This window comes from Apium graveolens, chromosome 4 (genome assembly GCF_009905375.1).
Source record: "Apium graveolens cultivar Ventura chromosome 4, ASM990537v1, whole genome shotgun sequence".
Classification (NCBI taxonomy): domain Eukaryota; kingdom Viridiplantae; phylum Streptophyta; class Magnoliopsida; order Apiales; family Apiaceae; genus Apium; species Apium graveolens.
Window position 1 is genome coordinate 269,673,349 of NC_133650.1, and position 18,849 is coordinate 269,692,197.

Consider the following 18,849-nt stretch of genomic DNA (forward strand, 5'->3'; position numbering starts at 1 on the left):
TTTGCTAAATTACTGAATTGATAAACTACTAGACTTATAATATTTATTCCACTAAACTACGAGCACAATTTATCTTATTATTAAAAAATAAATAAATATTTGTATATATCTGCTAAACTCCTAAATTCTTAAATTACTTGCGAGAGTGTACTTATCCTCCTAAACTAGACCACGTGTTATCCTAATATTTTTATTATAAATTTATAATTACTATATATTAATATAAATATTTTAAAATTATAATATGATGGAATAAATAAAAGTTTTAAATAATAATGAGACCGATGCGGTAAGCTAGTATTTTTTAATAAACAAAACCCATCTCTTAAAAAAAATGGGGAGGATAGTATAAAATTAGGGTTTTAAGGCGCACGCAATTAGGGTTTAAGGGTTCCACAAAATTCTCCCTATTTCTGCATACACAAATACACACAAACATTCAAAATGTCTAAAAATGTGAAGAGAGAGAGCGAGGACGAACTGAACGATTCAGATGAAGATATGGAAGAACAGAACTGGGATGATTTTGTAGCTGATGATGATGATGAGGAGTTTGATTCTGATATTTTCTGTTTGTTTTGTGTTTCTACTTTTAAGTCTAGTGATGAGGTTTTTGAGCATTGTAAGTTGAGTCATAAGTTCGATTTTCGGAGGCTTAAGAGTGTTTTCTGGCTCGATTTTTATGGGTGCTTTAAGCTCATTAACTTTGTTCGCTCTCAGGTATTGTTAAATTGTTTGTCAATTTAGTATATTGATGAAATGTGTTTGTATTTATGATATTTTGGTGTTTTTAGTGACTAAAATGTGAGGTTCGAGAATGTGTTGATTTATAATTAGTTATCTAGTGTGCGTATGCTTATACGCAATATAATTTGTTAATGATATAATGTTGTAATTTAATGTATACAATTAGTTATATATTGTGCCAAGAATGTAGCGCAAGTACATTTTTTAAGTACCGTTGTGTGGGAATTAAGTTAAAGTGGGGTTTAAGTGAAAAGAACAAATAAAAATTAACGGAGGGGGTAATAGAGAAAGCACTTTTATGAATAAATGAATAGTTTAGAATAAAAGCTGAGAAGAAAATGAATGGTTTATTGCATCACTAAGCAAGTGTGTTTGTTGTTTGTTTGAGATGAATAACGCTACGAATGTGGAATAGAGTATTTTTTTTTACTGAACTGATATTGGAGCACTATATAATCCTTAAATCCAAATAAAAGGAAGGTGCAAGTTTTTCGATTGAATGGTAATGAGAAAGTTACAAGTTCTTGTGGCAGTTTTACTAGTAAAATGTGTTGAACATGATACTATCACATCCGTTTTTATCAATACCCAAATTGTTCTGAATCTATGTTTTAGTATCAGTTTGAGATATGTAAATGACCCCCCCCCCCTTCCCTGTAGTCCATGGATTTACGCCATATATTTAGTGTCATTAAATGCTCTACAACGGCTTCTAAATTGATTTTTGACCTTACAGCCTATGAGCCTAACTACTAATAACATCTGAGTGTTTTGTATGACCTATTACATCTATTAGAGGTCGCCCCCGTGTGCACTTTGGGTATGGCAGTTTTCAGTGGTCTGGTGGATTTCCGGTACATCCCGACCTGGTGGAATAGAACCAAACCCGAAGTTTCAGATATGGATTCGGTTTATATTTTCAAACCTTTAATATTTGTGTTTGGATATTTTCTTTTTTTACAGCAAAAGCAGAAATATATAACACTATATATATAAACTATATGCTGTAAATTTCTTATATAACTATCAAATAACATAATTTAGGGCTTTGATATAATATATGTTCGATTGCTTTTACGGGAGAAAGGGGGACCTTATGTTTAATACAATACCTGGGTTTTAGTTCGGTTTTAGGTTTTTGCTAAACCCAATGGTTCAGTTTGGTTTTAGATTTTTGGGTTCTGCACGGATCGGACTTGTTTCATCCGTAGTCCAACTATCCATCTGAAAGGTGGACCAATTTCAGTGTCCAAGAACCATCCATCGTATAGGCTTAGTAGATTCTGTAGTTTTCAATTTTTTTTCTTTTATCTTTCATCCTTTAAAGAAACTTTTTACAATAATTGATACTAGGTCGCAAAGAATTGTTGCTGGGCCTGTGGGTGTAGCTTCGAGTCTAAGGAAGATTTGCATGGTCATTCACATGATATTGTCAATTTCGAAGAACGTATACTTCCATGGGATGACGACAAGTATCTGAACTCCTTCTTGCCAGAGGATCCTCTCTTGCATAATTTTTTTGAAGATGATGAATGCGAAGAGGACTACAATGTGATAGCTGATGATGACGAGCTAGTGAGAATTTGGAACACTGAGAAATTGAAAATTGACGATGAGAGTGATTTGAAAACAGTGGCACCTGCATGTAATACTTCCTTTAAAGATGGATCAAAGCAGAGTGTTTGTGCTTCAGCAACTCATTCCACTTTGGAAGTTCCATCTGAAAAGGTTCCAGTCAGCAGCTGTAATTCAAGCAATGGCCGTCTATCTTTTGGCAATCCCAACAATAAGCCGTTACGAATTTCTCCTGCAAAGATTTCAGTAAATGAAATTTTCAATGTGAATAGAAGTTATTTTGGCTCTTACAGTTCATTTGGCATCCATAGAGAGATGATCAGTGATAAGGTTTGTGTTTCTAAAAATTTGTGCTGTAGTAGGTTTACTTTATGTGATCTTGTTTTAGCTTAATGAACTTAATATGTTTATGAAGGTAAGAACGGATGCCTATCACAGAGCACTTACGGGCAATCCTTCTCTTTTAAGAGGGGCTGTTGTGATGGATGTAGGTTGTGGGACTGGCATACTAAGGTGAGATAACGTCCTTATTGTCACTGATTTAGAATCTATCTTTCTATTGTTCATTTAATGTACCAGTTCTATTCTTTTCTTGCCATTTATATGTCAATATGCTTTCTAGAAGTGCATAAGGAAAATGTGGAACTACACAACATAATTAATAATGATAATAAACAGGAGGAGGTTTAGCAATTTTTATGCTGATTCAGTGTTATTCTGTCTAATACTCAATCCTCTAAGAATATTTTCTCTGCTCCATCACAATGATCTATCTGAGATTTTATTTTCTTAATGGCTTGTAGATAAAATTGTTAAATATTTCTATCTTCGGTATGAATAGTTTTGATTATCAGTATTTGGTAAGAGTTATGTAGAACCTGCTAGGAAAGAATGCTGCAGATGCATACAACTATGCAACTCTTCAATGAGTATCACCCTACAAAGAACAATATATAACCGAGGAGATATTAAAACTGCTTCCTTTCCTGCAATCTCGTGATTCTCTCTCTTGGAATTTATTTTATGAATTAGGTTGTGTATAAGCCCAACCAAAGATACCGAGTGTGTCCCAGTCAAGTAGGTCCAGGGAGGGTGGATGGACACAGATCTACTCCTAGAAGTAGGGAGACTGTTTTAGAAAATAGCCCAGCTAAGGGCAACTCAGACACTGGCCTAAAGGTCCAAATTTGGAAATTTGTTATTATTATTTTTTTTAGAAAATACTTATTTATACAAATTTAAAATATAAAAAAACATTTATAATATGGAACGAAACTTGGAGCAAACTGTTGGAGTTGGAGAGCAGTTTAGTCCAAATTTGGACCAAAAACTGGTCCAAATTTAGACCAAACTGTTGGAGATGGCCAATGCACCTGTAATTGACGATAATATATATCTGTATACCCTGTTTTTCGTTCTTCAAAATTTTTAGAATATAGAAATTGTTACGTACTTTACTTGCTAATTGCTATAAAACAATCATGCAGCTACATCCACTATTTAAGTTACGAAGCTAGTTTCTTCTGGTTTTCCCTCGAATTGTTGAGACATCATGTAATTGAATACTTGACCAGTGGTGCACCATCAAATTCAGGAGATATTTCTGAATTTATGATAAAAAAGTTTAGAAACAGGAAGAATAATTTAATTAAAACATGCTTTAATTGCTTTTTTCTGGAGACACCTTTACCTCTGTGTTGTTTGGCATTCCATCAGGGAAATGTGTACCCGAAGGATTGTTGCTATTCATGTTTTCTTCTGTAACCTTACCCACTGCCATGTGCTCTATGGGGTTGCTAATTCTTCATCGATCGATATGTTCTTTTTTCCCACTTTCAGTATCTACACTTCGATTTATCAGATGTTCTTTTGGCTAGTATGTCTCTGTTTAGTAGTAATCTATATACCAACAAACCAAATATCGTCTTTTTCTCATTTGGCGTTGTTCCCTGTTAGTCTGTTACACCATATAATTGTCAGTCCAAGTGGAAAAAAAATGTGATTTCATCACTCTTAGGTCTGTTTACTCGGTCCATCATGTCACTCAATCTACTTACTTTTCTGGGTTCTTTTTGTCTAAACTTGAAGATTCTAGATTAAAATGTTGGTTTATGCATATGACATTTCAGGTGTGATTACTTATATTATTAGACCAAAAGGTAACTGAGCCTGCACACAAAAAATGTCTCAAATTTTTCCCTGCCCCATTGGAATTTTACTTTATAAATACCTAGTTTCTTTTACGCTTTGATAATAAATATAGTGGATGTATTTTTATAAATACATCCACTATTTAAGTTACGAAGCTAGTTTCTTCTGGTATTTCCTCGAATTGTTGAGACGTCATGTAATTGAACACTTGACCAGTGGTACACTAACAAATTCAGGAGATATTTCTGAATTTATGATGAAAAATTTAGAAACAGGAAGAATAATTTAATTAAAACATGCTCTAATTGCTTTTTTCAGGAGACACCTTTACCTCTGTGTTGTTTGGCATTCCATCAGGGAAATTTGTACCCGAAGGATTGTTGCTATTCATGTTTTCTTTTATAACTTTACCCACTGCCATGTGCTCTATGGGGTTGCTAATTCTTCATCGATATGTTCTTTTTTCCCACTTTCAGTCTCTATACTAAGATTTAGCAGATGTTCTTCTGGCTAGTATGTCTCTGTTTAGTAGTAATCTATATACCAACAATGCCAACCAAATATCGTCTTTTTCTCATTTGGCGTTGTTCCCTATTAGTCTGTTGCATCATATAATTGTCAGTCCAAGGGGAAAAAAATGTGATTTCATCACTCTTAGGTCTGTTTACTCTGTCCATCATGTCACTCGATCTACTTACTTTTCTGGGTTCTTTTTGTCCAAACTTGAAGATTCTAGATTAAAATGTTGGTTTAAGCATGGCATTTCAGGTGTGATTACATATATTATTAGACCAAAAGGCATCTGAGCCTGCACACAAAAAATGTCTCAAATTTTTCCCTGCCCCATTGGAATTTCACTTTATAAATACCTAATTAGTTTCTTTTACGCTTTGATAATAAATATAGTGTCTCAGTGTCTGCGCTAAAAGCTTCAGTTTAGAACATAGGAGTGAAATGGGAAAGTTTTTTAAGTTTCTAACCCGAATGCCCTATTATTGTGTGCCTGTTATTATTATTAGATTATTTAAGAGACTGAAATTGGACACAGTATATTACGAGCCTTGTTCTGGTAAATGTTTTTAGTTGCATGTTCAATAATCATCATTCCTATGTTCACCATCTGAGTAATGTTTTCTTTTGCTTTTATTAGTCTGTTTGCAGCCAAGGCAGGGGCAGCTGGGGTTATTGCTGTTGAAGCAAGTGACAAGATGGCCGAAGTAGCTAGTCAAGTAAGCTTCATAATCTTGTAGTTTCTCAAAATATCATATATTTGCTTTTACCTTTATTAAAGTTATAAATTAGTGTGTTCCCTTTGTGCATTTTTTATTCTTTTGTTGCTAATCTATATATGAGCTACTATACATGCACCAAAATATTAATTTAATCATTTTAGAATTCTAAGAAAGTAAATGGATTTGAAATCGAACTGGACCGAAAAAATATCATACTTAAGAGCATCTCCAAGGAAATAGTTAAAACTGTTAGCTAAAACATGGTTAACTAAAATTTTGTTGAACCTGTAAGCAATTACTCCACTGGTATTAGCTATAATCATTAGCTATATTCAGAATCTCAATTTTTATTAATTTTAAATATATATATATATATTAGAGAAAATAAAATAATAATATCTAATAAAAAGAAATTTAATAATAATGTTATAACATTTTTATATTTATATAAATATTTTAAACTAAACATTATAAAAATAAAAATAAATAATTTTTAAGATTAACTGAAAGTATGATAACATATTTAAAAATAAATGAAATAAATAGATTAACAAACATTAGTTACATATTAAATAAAATATATAACTAAAAACATGTCTTATATTAGAATATTTATAAATTTAGTTAACAATAAAATAATATTTTTACACTTAATATTATATCAAATATTTTAAGTTAAATATTGAAAAAATAATAATTTAGTGTAGCATGCTCATGTTATAATTAAATAAGATAATTAAGAATGAGCCAGAATTAGGGTTACAGCTGACGTGGATTATTATTGATGATGGCAAATGATTCAACGGATGTAGCGTGCATGTTTTTCGTAGTCTAAAATTATACCTAACAGGACTCAACTTTGGAGTGATACATATTTTACACATTAGGTATAATGGACTGACACGTAGATATTATACCTAACAGGTGGTTAGCGTTGGAGATGCTATAAAACATGGGAAAAATGACAAAACAGTAATCACTATTTTTTCTGTTATCTTTTGTTTCTTTTTTCTGTGTATGAAATTCCTAGATTTGACATTTTAAAACACAGTTCCTTGTAGTTGCTTTTCACAGATGAATTCCTTTCCAATTCTTGTCACTAAAAATTTAGCAGATAAACATGTTATGTTATAAATTTGCAGATTGCTAAAGAGAATGGCCTCTTGTGGTGTGGAAGTAAGAAAGAAAGTAGCAATGACTGCACGGGTGTAATAAAAGTTGTTCATGGTATGATAGAAGATGTTAGTTCAGAAGAAGTTAAACCCCAAAGTGTAGATGTGCTAGTCAGTGAATGGATGGGATATTGTCTGCTCTATGAATCAATGCTCAGCTCTGTACTTACTGCACGTGATAAATGGTTGAAGCCTGGGGGAGCCATTTTGCCAGACATGGCAACTATGGTGAGAAACTATTGGTAGTATATACAATTTTGCTCCCATGAACTACAAACTAAAAGTCTGACTTTCTGCCTTTTCCCCTTCACTTTTCAGTTTGCTGCTGGATTCTCAAAAGGTGCTACCAGTATTCCATTCTGGGAAGATGTTTATGGTTTCAGCATGTCTTGCATTGGCAAGGAACTTGTTGAAGATGCTTCAAAACATCCCATAGTGGATGTTGTGGATTCTCAAGATATAGTGACCAGTGCTGCAGTTTTACAGGTTACTTTTTTTAATCTCTTAAAGTGATTGAGTATTTGGTGAAATTTCAAGAGTCTAATTATAACCATTGTTCACTAAATAAACATCCGCTGCACAAAATAGTATGCCTTTTCTGTTTTACTTGTCTCTGGTTGGGGCAGAGGGACAGCTCACCGTCCCTTTCGTTCAATTTTGTTGCTAGTTGAGTACTTTCTCTTCTAAAATTTACCTCTTAAGAATACTTTTCTTCCCAGCCCCCAAATCTTCAGCCTCAACAGTTTGAGATGTCTTGATTTTATTAATCGAATCCTCTTCAGAACGTCCCACCAGGATATTTATAAGTTGATTCCTTGTTTGTTGTGCGTGGCGGACTCATTTTGTGATGGAGATAGTAAAATGGGGATGAAAGTTGATTATGTGATATTTTTTGTATGACTAGTGGGAGGACATTTTTGTTCCATTAAGGCCCAAATGACCAATACATAGTTTAAGAAAAACTACAGATCTACTCTTCAGAACAACATTTTTCAGCAGTATATCGATGCAATTCATATAGTGAACTGATGATATTAATCTCTAGAGTTATTTCCTTCTTCAAGACTACTTTGTATTTTTACATATATTTCTTTTGTTTCCCCCTGACATGGTTGTTCATGCCTAATTCTCTTTTGTTATCTTTTAAAATAATGCTTATTTTTAATGGTGTCAGACTTTTGATTTGGTGACAATGAGATCCGAAGAAATGAACTTCACAGAAACAGTAGAGTTAGAACCAAAGTTCGATATCTCTAAAAGTATCCCAGATTCAGAATACAGAACCGTGTGGTGTTATGGAGTTGTTTTATGGTTTGAGAATGGCTTCACTGGTAGATTTTGTCATGAAAACCCTGTCATTCTGTCTACTTCACCATTTACTCCCAGCACACATTGGTCTCAGACGATATTTACTTTCAAGGAACCAATTGCACTATCATCTGGGAAACCCAAAGCAAATATATCTGCAGCTGCTGTTGGAACAGAAGCCAGCCCAGCAATGAAATTGAGCTTGCGCATTAGTATTGCCCGAGCTCAGGAGCATCGCAGCATCGATATTGCCATTGAAACAACTGCTATCGGATTTGAAGGGCGGAAACACAGTTTGCCGGTGCAAATATTTAATTTATGCTAGAATTATTGTATGCCAGTGACGATTCTCTCATCTGGCACCTGCTGTCTAGAAGATGCATATGCTCATTGGCCATTCCCCTTCGAGGGTATTACAATTTTGTTGCCCGCTTTTTGGTGTTTTCTAGCCCAGTGGTCATGGTGACTTCAATTTGGTTTCATCTCTGAGTGTTATTGTACTAATGAAGCTCTCCTCGAACGAGGTTGAACAGAAAATAGAAGATAATTTGTAGAACTTCATTCCTTTCTCTTAACATGCCATGAAAATCTGTAGAACTTTTTTTTTTTGAAAGGCAAAGTTATATTAATCAGTGTTCCAGAAATTTCTAGGCGTGCCAGAGCGGTGAGGGTACTTTCAAGAAATTAGTCGGCAAGTCGGAGATTAATCGGACCGATTAATGGAACATTAATCAGAAAAATATAAATATTATTTTTAATTTTATATAATTATATAATGATTAATATGTCAAATATTTGTTTGTAAAATGAAATTAGAATGGTAATGTCATGTACTAATTATTGAGTTTACAATATTAACTATATTTTAGTTCACACTTTTAAACTAATTATAATATGTTATTTTTATATTTTAAGTGAGAAAATAAATATATTAGATTACTTGTTACTTATTACCAATAATTTATATTAGAAATTGACATGATATTTTGTGAAATTATGAAATTAATGATTTAAAATTATAAAAACATAATAAAAATATTTTGTTAATTATTTTCAGCCTAAACCGCCTAGGACCGAATAATGCCGATTTTGAACCGATTTTAAAAAACCTTCTAAATCACAGCCTAGGTCCGAGTCGGGTGTTTTACCCCGTCAAGCGCCTAGGCGCCACTTAGGCAGCCGCCTACACCGATTTTTAGAACACCGATAATAATATTTCATAAACCCTTACAAATTACAATATTTAGACCATAACTGCATGGCTACTTGGGAGAAACTAACAGACATACTATCAACTTGCAATACTAATACGTAGGCATACTTAGACATATTATACTACTGAATATGAAACTATATAACTTAAATATGCTGATTCTGCTTGTGCTTGATTTCCTCAAAACAAGGCAAATTCGTCGACTCCCATTAGATCATAGCCCTGAAGCGTCTGGTCCTGGAGATTAGCAATTTCTTCTTGCAGATGCGCCATTACATATTTACATCGAAGCCTGAGTTGTTCTTCTCTTCCGGCGTTTGAGTATGAAGAAGTGAGAGCTGGGAGTAGGGCTGGCCAAATGTGCGGGTTTGAACCGCACATTCGGGACCGGTTCGTACGGAAACCGTAAAAAATTCGGACCGAACCGGGCCGGTTCAAACCCGCCCAACTCGCTAAATTACATGAACCGAATACGAATTGTAATTTCATGAACCCGGAACCGCACGAGCCCGCACGCGACTGTGTTCACGCGCCAACGTTTCTCCTCTGTTCCTACTGTTTCTGCCATGCCTGTGAATCTGTGACTGCAACGTTAACCTGCAAGTTACTCCAGTTAACGTTAACCTGCAAATTAACGTTCCCTGTTCCACCTCCAACGACAACTTTTATCTCCTTATAAATATATACATATAAACAGCAATTTATTCACAATTTCTTCGAACTCAATTTCTGGTTCTCTCTCTCAATCTCAATTTCTCCGACCTCCAACTTCTTTCTCCGACCTCCAACTTCTGTTTCTCCGACTTCTTTCTCCGACTTCTTATAACCCATTCGTAATTTTCAATTCAACAACAAAGAGGGAGCATTTATAAGTTATAACAGGGATACTTCTTATAATTCTATTCACGTTTATAACAGAAAATGGAACAGGGAAGAGGGAGCATTTCTTCTCAAGGTTCAACCCCGTCCGCTTCAATGCTCCCGCCTCGACCCGGATCCACGTTTAATACCGAAGAAGGTATGTTATTTTCCGTGTTTTTGTGTGTTTTTGATGTTTGATTTTCTGAAAAACTATGAACTTGAGGATTTGAGGTTGAGGATGAGGACGGAGTTGTTGTTGGTGGTGTAATGAATCTGAAATTCAGCATTTCATTTTCAGCTTACTAGTTAATTAGCTTCTATAGTTTTATTCGTGTTATATATATATAATATATTGTTTATTCGTTTTGTAATTTTTTTTTAATTGATGGTTGTAATTTCGTTTTCTATTCGTTTTTATTCGTTTAATTCATGATTGTAATTTTTTTAATTGGTTATTGTAATTTTATTAATAGATTATAATTTTTTTATTCGTTTTTAATTTTATTCATTTTTTAATTTCTGTAGGTGCTACGAGTTCGAGACAATCATCGCACGTGTGGACATATTTTTCGAAAGAAGCTATGCCGGATAATCCGAATAGATTTAAAGTACATTGTTTGATTTGTGTACAAAATGGTAGACCACAGCCACCATTTAGTTATGCTCGAGGGACCGGCACGGGAACACTAAGCCGACATTTGGAGAATATTCACTCTATTACGAAGGCGAGTCACGAAAGCGGAGAAGCACGAAGAGGTCCACAACAATCACAACTCGGTGGTTTTATGACATCAACGGGAGGTGGAGGTATGCCTTTTTCCTATAGTAGAGATAGAATGATAGAAAGTTTTGCTACTTATGTTACACTAGACGAGTTACCATTTTCTCACGGTGAGAGTGATAATTTAGAATATATGATGAAAACTACGATAAATCTGGCATTTAGAAAAATTCCTAGAAACACACAAAAAGCACACAATAACACAATATCATTGCACACAATAACACAATATCATTGCGCTAGAGCACAATTAATTGAATTTTTTCGAGAATTTGATGGTATGGTTTCGTTAACTAGTGATTGTTGAAGTTCGAGTCAAGGTGAGCCTTATATATGTGTTACCGTTCATTGGATTGGTGTCGATTACATGTTACAAAAATGAATTATTGCATTTGATGTTACGGACGAATCACACACCGGTTATAATATTATGTCTAGAATTTTATATACAATTAAAGAATTTAATTTGTTTAACAAGGTATTCACAATTTCCTTAGATAATGCTGCTAATAACCACAAATGTATTAATTATATTAGGACCGAAATTCCTTTAGTTTTATATGAGTATTTTTACACATTAGATGTTGTGCTCACATAGTTAACTTAACGGCTCAAGTAGGAATTCAACAAATAACTAATTTATTAGAACCTATTAGGAAGGTAATTAAGTATCTACGTTTGGCGGGTAAATATAGGTCTAGGTACAAGAAATTGTGTAAAGAAAATGGACTAAGGCCGAAAAAATGGGGTATCGATTGTCCTACAAGATGGAGTTCGACATATAAATTACTTGTTGAAGCAATTAAATATAAACCCATTATTACCATCTTATATAACGACGATCCAATTCACCAATACGAAGGAGGAATTATTACCGAGGAAGATTGGGAATTAGCATCTACTGTACGTGACATACTTTATTGTTTTGCGCATGCTACTAAAGTTTTTTCTTATGTTTATGAACCAAATGTACACCATTGTATTATTGAATGTGTTAGTATTGTTACTACTTTAAAGGAATACGAAGAAAATGATAATTTTAGTGATATTATTAAGGATATGAAAATTAAATGGATCGAATACTTTACCGAATTTCCGTATATTTATGGTATTGCATGTCTTCTTGATCCCGGTGTTAGGAAGGAAGGTTTAGAAAATATGTTAGAACATTATTATGCTGTGTTAGGAGTTTCATATAATCATGTTTTATATGTAACTAATTGTTTAAATTTGTTGTTTCGTCTTATAGATATGTATGCTCCAAAAACTCAAAGTACTATACCACCAAAGAGTAGTAATACTTCTAGTAGGTTTAGTAGTACCATTTCATCTATACTAACCAAAAAACAAAAATGTAGAATTTCCCAGTCATCTACCGTACCTTCTTCTGCCACTAGTATGGTTCACGAATTTTTTTCATATAGTTATGAGTTAAATGATGATTTTGATATACTAACATGGTGGAAGAATCATGAGTTACAATTTCCGGTTTTAGCAAAAATTGCAAAGGATATTTTAGTTGTCCCAGCTTCTACAATTGCGTCCGAGTCCGCTTTTAGTGCAGGCAGAAAAGTGTTAGATGAGAAGAGATCCAGTCTTGCGCCAGACATTGTAAAGATTTTAGTTTGCAAAAAAGATTGGGATCAAGCCGATAAAAGACAACAAGGAAGAAAAGAAGACTCCGACGATGACGAGGAGCCATGGATGACAATGGATACTTCATCCGAATCGGGAACCTCAATTAGCGAACAACTTTAGAACAAATATTTAGTGTAATTTTTTTTTAAGTTTTAATATCATTTGATTTGTAATTTTTTAATGTTTGATACGGTTTGTTCCATTTTTTAGAGAGAGAGGAGTCCTCTCACATCATTTGTAATTTTTTTAAATTAATAAAATTTATAAGAGGTACCGTCCTCTTTTTAACCAAAAATTTAAAATAATAAAATTAATTGATTACAACTATAATATTTTGAATAAATTATGTGACATAATAGAAAATAATGTTACATTTTATTATTTATTTTTTATTAATTGATTACTAATTTCGAGTAATTATTGCTCGAGTTTTCAGGAATTATTGCTTCCAGTCAGGATCTCAATTATGCAGCCCGCACACACGGCTCGCCCAACCCGCACATACGGCTCGCCCAACTCGCGAATTCAACCCGCACAGCCCGCACACACGGCTCGCCCGCGAATTGGTTCGGTTCGTTCGGTTCGGTTACGAATCCTCTTTTAACGGTTCAAACCCGGCCCGAACCCGGTTCGTAATTCAGCAGGCCGGTTCAGTGTTTATATACCGAGTGCTCAACCCGTGTGCGGCCCGGCCCGGCACGCACGGACCGCACAAGTGGCCAGGTCTAGCTGGGAGTGAACCTGCAGCAGAAATCTCAAAGAGAATTTGGTGTTGGGTATAATTCTAACTACACAGCAACAATGGGCAGTTATATATATAATAACAAGAACATGGCAAATAACCAACTAACGAAATAAAACACGAAGGCAATAACAAACTATAAAGACTGTAATTGACAAAGAAAGTAAAGAAAACTTATCTTTTATCGTTTTCCAAATTCTGATAAGAAGAAGAACACAACAGCTGAGTCGCCAAACCCTTCAAGAGGACTTGACTGTTCTTGAAGAGATTATTGCCCCCCACTTAAGCTGTGATGGAATGCAGTAATATTGCTTCCAGGATAAAACAGCAACAGATCAATCTAGCCACAAAACCAGCAATGATCAACGGTGACTCGCACCTCAGTTTGCCCAAAAACCTATGCAACTCATATATGTTTGCGAGGTAGACACCGAGACTTGTGTCATTTTAATCTCAAGTATACCTCTCAATATATAGGCATCTCAAGTTGCTCTTCTTCTATTTTACTCGATGTGGTACACCAAGTAACAAAACAGAAAAAGTAAACAAAATGGGTTTTCCTTATTATTTATATTATATCCTGATTAATTAATATTAATATTACAAAATATATTCAGAGTATGATTAAAATAATCTTTACTCAATATATTTTATATTAATAATTAAATAATCAATATAAATAATTAAACTTGTAATAGAAAAGAAAAATATAAGAGTTCCCACTAGCACTAGGCCACACAAGCATTCCACTTCTGCTAGTAGTTGTAAATAACACTAACACAAGATGCTATATAAACTCAATATCTTTCTTTTACAATACCAATGTGGGACAAAATCCCCATAACCCATTTCAAACAAGCAACTTTGTCTCAATATATTCATGGATTCCACTAAGAAAATATCTTAGATCCAAATATGAAAGTTTAAGTCCTCATGTCAAGGAACAACCTCCAAGTTTTAGTTTCCGGAAATCATATCAAGAACATATATAAAAAATGCCTCAAACTTTCCATTTTCTAACAATCCCCCACAAATTCATAATTAAATTGCATACCAGATTTTATCATGACTTGCTTTTCAGAGTCGGTACCCTCCCGAGTTTGAACCCTCCTAAGTCCTCTACTTCGATGGCTACCGGATACAGATGGAATGTTTCACCTTGAATCTTTATCCGTTGGGTGTAACCACACTCCATAGACGACGACAAGTCAAAGACTATTGTGCCAATCTACGACTTTGAGACATTAATGGTCATGTCTTGATCCTGTTCGTCGAATATTTCAAGGAATAACCCTTTCCTCTAATTGCGACCATACAATTACATTCGCTTAGCTGGGCATCTCCAGAGATGTACTGCTATCATCTCGTCAAACGACTTGACCCCATTCAGAGTTCAAATAACTCTTGCTAACTAGCAGTTCAAGTACCTCTTAAGGTTTATAGGGAATAGACTCAGATACATAAGTATCTAAATGTATATGATAGAGGTACTACTAATTCATCCTTAAAACTTGTTATTACCACATTGAATACACTTCGAGGGATCTCCTCTCAGGTTTATTGGGTTCCCGCTGTTGATGAATTATGATGGGTTACCAGTCTCATCCCCAACCTTGACTTAAGGACTATACCATGCTCAATCCCTTTAGTCAGCGGATCATCTATATTATCCTGAGTTCCTATGAACTCTATAGCAATAATCCTATCAGACACAAGACCCCTTATAGACTTTAGTCTAACTTGGATGTGTCTCTTTGTTTTAGCATTATACTTTACACTTCTGACTTTGTCGATAGTTGTACGTCTATCACAATGAACAGAAATGGCAGGAAGCGGCTTGCTTACTACAGGTAACATATTCATGAGTTCATGTAACCATTCAGCCTCCGTCCCCGTGGCATCAAGTGCACACAATTCAGCCTCAAAAGTAGACCGAGTAATCAAAGTCTGCCTAGAAGACTTTCAGGACACTGCTCCACCCGCAAGGGTAAACACATATCCAGTCACTCCATTGGAACCAGATTTCTTAGCTATCCAACTTGCATCACTGTACCCCTCGAGTACCCCCGGAAATCTCCGGTAATGCAAGCCAAGGGAAATAGTTCCCTTCAGATATCTAAGAACTCTATCCAGTGCCTCCCAATGAGTCTTGTTTGGACAGCTTGTATATCTAGCCAACTTAGACACAGAATAAGAAATATCTGGCCTAGTCACATTAGCAAGATATTGCAAACTCCCAATAATCTAAGAATACCTTAACTGAGACACAGGAACTCCTGAACTATTCTTGACTAAGGCAACTTTTGAATCATATGGTGTACTACCGATTCTACAATTTGAATAACCATACTTCTCAAGTATAGATTTCTCTATATAATGAGACTGTGACAAAGTTGTTCCATCAGTTGACTGAGTCAACTTGATCCCAAGAATCACACTAGCTTCACCCATATCCTTCATCTCAAAGTGCATCTTCAAGAAACTCTTTGTCTCGTTAATAATCTTAATATTGGTTCCAAATAACAAGATATCATCTACATACAAGCACACGATCACACAATCATTATCTCTAACCTTATAGTAGACACACTTGTCACTTTCATTAACTAAAAAAAATTCAAAGTCTAAAACAGTTTCATCAAACTTTTTATGCCAGTCTACAGGTGCTTGTTTAAGGCCATAGATGGACTTGACTAGTCTACATACTTTCCTCTCATTACCAGAAGCAACAAATCCCTCACGCTGATCCATATAAATCTCTTCTTCAAGGTCACCATGAAGAAAAGCTGTCTTTACATCCATTTGATGGATGATAAGACCATGTACAGAAGCCAATGCAATAAGCATTCTGATTGTTGTCATTCGGGCAACTGGAGAATATGTATCAAAATAATCAATGCCTTCCCTTTGCCTAAAGCCCTTAGCAACTAGCCTAGCCTTGTACTTATTTATTGAGCCATCAGGGTTTAGCTTCCTCTTGAAGATCCATTTACATCCAATAGTAGAACACCCTGGAGGGAGATCAACTAACTCCCATATTCTGTTTGAAACAATTGAGTCAATTCCACTCTTTACAGCGCCTTTCCAATGCCTTGACTCCGAAGAATCCTTGGCTTGACAGAAAGTTAAAGGCTCATCCTCGACATTGTAAGTGATAAAGTCACTTCCAAAGTCCTTGACTACCTTTGCACGCTTACTCCTTCTAGGTTCCTCTACTTTGTTAGGAGTAGAGCTACTACCAGGATCCACCCCCACATTTGTCATCTTTTCCACATGATCAGGAATAGAACTTGATGTGTGAGTGGGATCATCCTCAGAATTACCCAAAGATATACCAGTCTTCATTGGGAATACTTCCTCAAAGAAAGTTGCATCACGAAACTCAACTATCGTATTCGCCACAATACCATCTATGTTAGATTTTAATACTAAAAATCTCATAGCAGTTGTGGTTTCAAGATAGCCCAGAAAGATACAATCAACAGTTTTCGGACCTAGTTTCTTTCTCCTGTGTTCAGGGAAAAGCACCTTAGCAAGGCACCCCCACACACGAAGATAACTCAAACTTGTCATGCGCTTTCTCCATAATTCATATGGTGTCTTGTCCATATGTTTCAGAGGGACTCTATTCAGAATATGGCAAGCCGTATTCAGAGCCTCTCCCCACATGTACTTAGGCAACCCAGAATTAATTAGCATATTGTTAATCATGTCTTTAAAAATTCTGTTCTTTCATTCTGCCACCCATTAGACTCAGGTGTGTATGGTGGAGTAACCTCATGAACTATACCATTGTTTGTGCAAAATTCATTAAACAAGTTACTCGTATACTCACCACCTCTATCAGACCTCAAACATTTAAGTACTTTACCAATTTGTGTTTCAGCTTCATTTTTATACATAATGAATTTATCTAGTGCTTCATTCTTATGTTTAAGCAAATAAACATAACAATATCTACTACAATCATCTATAAAGGTAATGAAATATCTACAGTGATCCTTAGTCAACACACCACCAAATTCACATATGTCTGAGTGTACTAAATCTAACAAGTCTGAATCCCTAACAACATTATGAAAAGGTTTCCTTGTTTGTTTAGCATTTACACACACTTGACACTTAGATTTCTTATCAATGGCGTACTTTGGAATCAACTCTAAATTCATAATATTCTTCAGAGCACCAAAATTTAAATGACTAAGTCGTAAGTGCCAAAAATCAGATGATTCTACACAATTAACAGAAGGTGCAACACTATCATTAATAAAACCACCCAAAACGGGTTCAACATTTATTAAAAACAAACCATCAAACAAGTAACCCTTGCCAAAGAATGTACCAGTATGAGTAATAACTACTTTATTACACTTCAAAGAAAGTTCAAAGCCGTTTTTAACTAAACAAATTCCACTTATAATATTTCTACGAATAGAGGGAACATGATGCACTCTAGTGAGAGATAGAATCCGTCCAGAAGCAAACTTCAGGTCCACGTTTCCTATTCCAAGCACTTGTGCAGCACTAGCATTCCCCATCGTCACTGTCACTCCATGACTCTGTTGATAAGATACAAACAAGCTAATATCAGCACAAATATGTACATCAGCTCCAGTATCAATCAACCACTCATGTGACAGATAAGTGGAAAGTAGTACAGGGTTGTAAGTAACATACCCGTCATCGGTTCCAGAGACAACAACCTCACCAATGACCATGTTAGCTACTGGCCCACTCGTGGTTCCAAGTCCAAGCACGGTATCTGCTTGAGCTACCACTCCAGCTTTCTTCATTTTCTTACTTGGACAGTCCTTGCTCCAATGACCAACCTGTCCACAAGACCAACATGGTTTGTTCGCCTTTGGTTTCTTAGCCTTGTTCTTGTCAGGTTTAGTGTTAGCCTTCTTTGTGACTACCTTTCTTTTCTGTCCTACAGTCACTACATTTACCTTCGAGCTCCCATGTTCCACAGGCAACACATGTCCCTATTTGGACTTGTGCTGCTCCCGTACTGAGATGTCCAACATCAAGTTAGTCCATGTGATCTCTCCTTTCTGTCTTTTCAGGGAGAGAGCAAACTCTTCCCGAGACTTAGGGAGCTTTTCAATCCAAGACATCACTCGAAACTTCTCAAGCAAGACCATACCGGACTCACCCAAATCATGAACTAACATCTCAAACTCATGAACCTGTTCAGTCATGGATTTTCCATCCACTAGCTTAAACTCAAGAAACCTAGCCACAGAATACTTCTCAAATCCTTGAGAATCAGTATTATGGGTTTGGTCCAGCTTATCCTATAAGACTTTAGCAGTATAGGCATCTGATGAATAAACATCGAACAAGGTGGTCTCCAAGGATGCCAAAATTGGCTGCCCTAGCCACCCCATCCTTCTCAGCCCATAAAGCATAAACCTTAACAGATTCAG

General features: G+C 35.3%; 1 protein-coding gene across 1 annotated transcript; it reads left to right on the plus strand.

The window, feature by feature from the left end:
• The first annotated feature begins 323 nt into the window (after positions 1-323).
• LOC141720973 (putative protein arginine N-methyltransferase 3) lies at positions 324-8,820 on the plus strand. The gene is made up of 7 exons (XM_074523690.1): positions 324-720; positions 2,101-2,652; positions 2,738-2,835; positions 5,624-5,702; positions 6,848-7,105; positions 7,196-7,363; positions 8,052-8,820. Exons 1-7 carry the CDS (start codon positions 445-447, stop codon positions 8,508-8,510), a joined length of 1,890 nt encoding a protein of 629 aa, XP_074379791.1. The 5' UTR covers positions 324-444; the 3' UTR covers positions 8,511-8,820.
• The last annotated feature ends 10,029 nt before the right edge of the window (positions 8,821-18,849 follow it).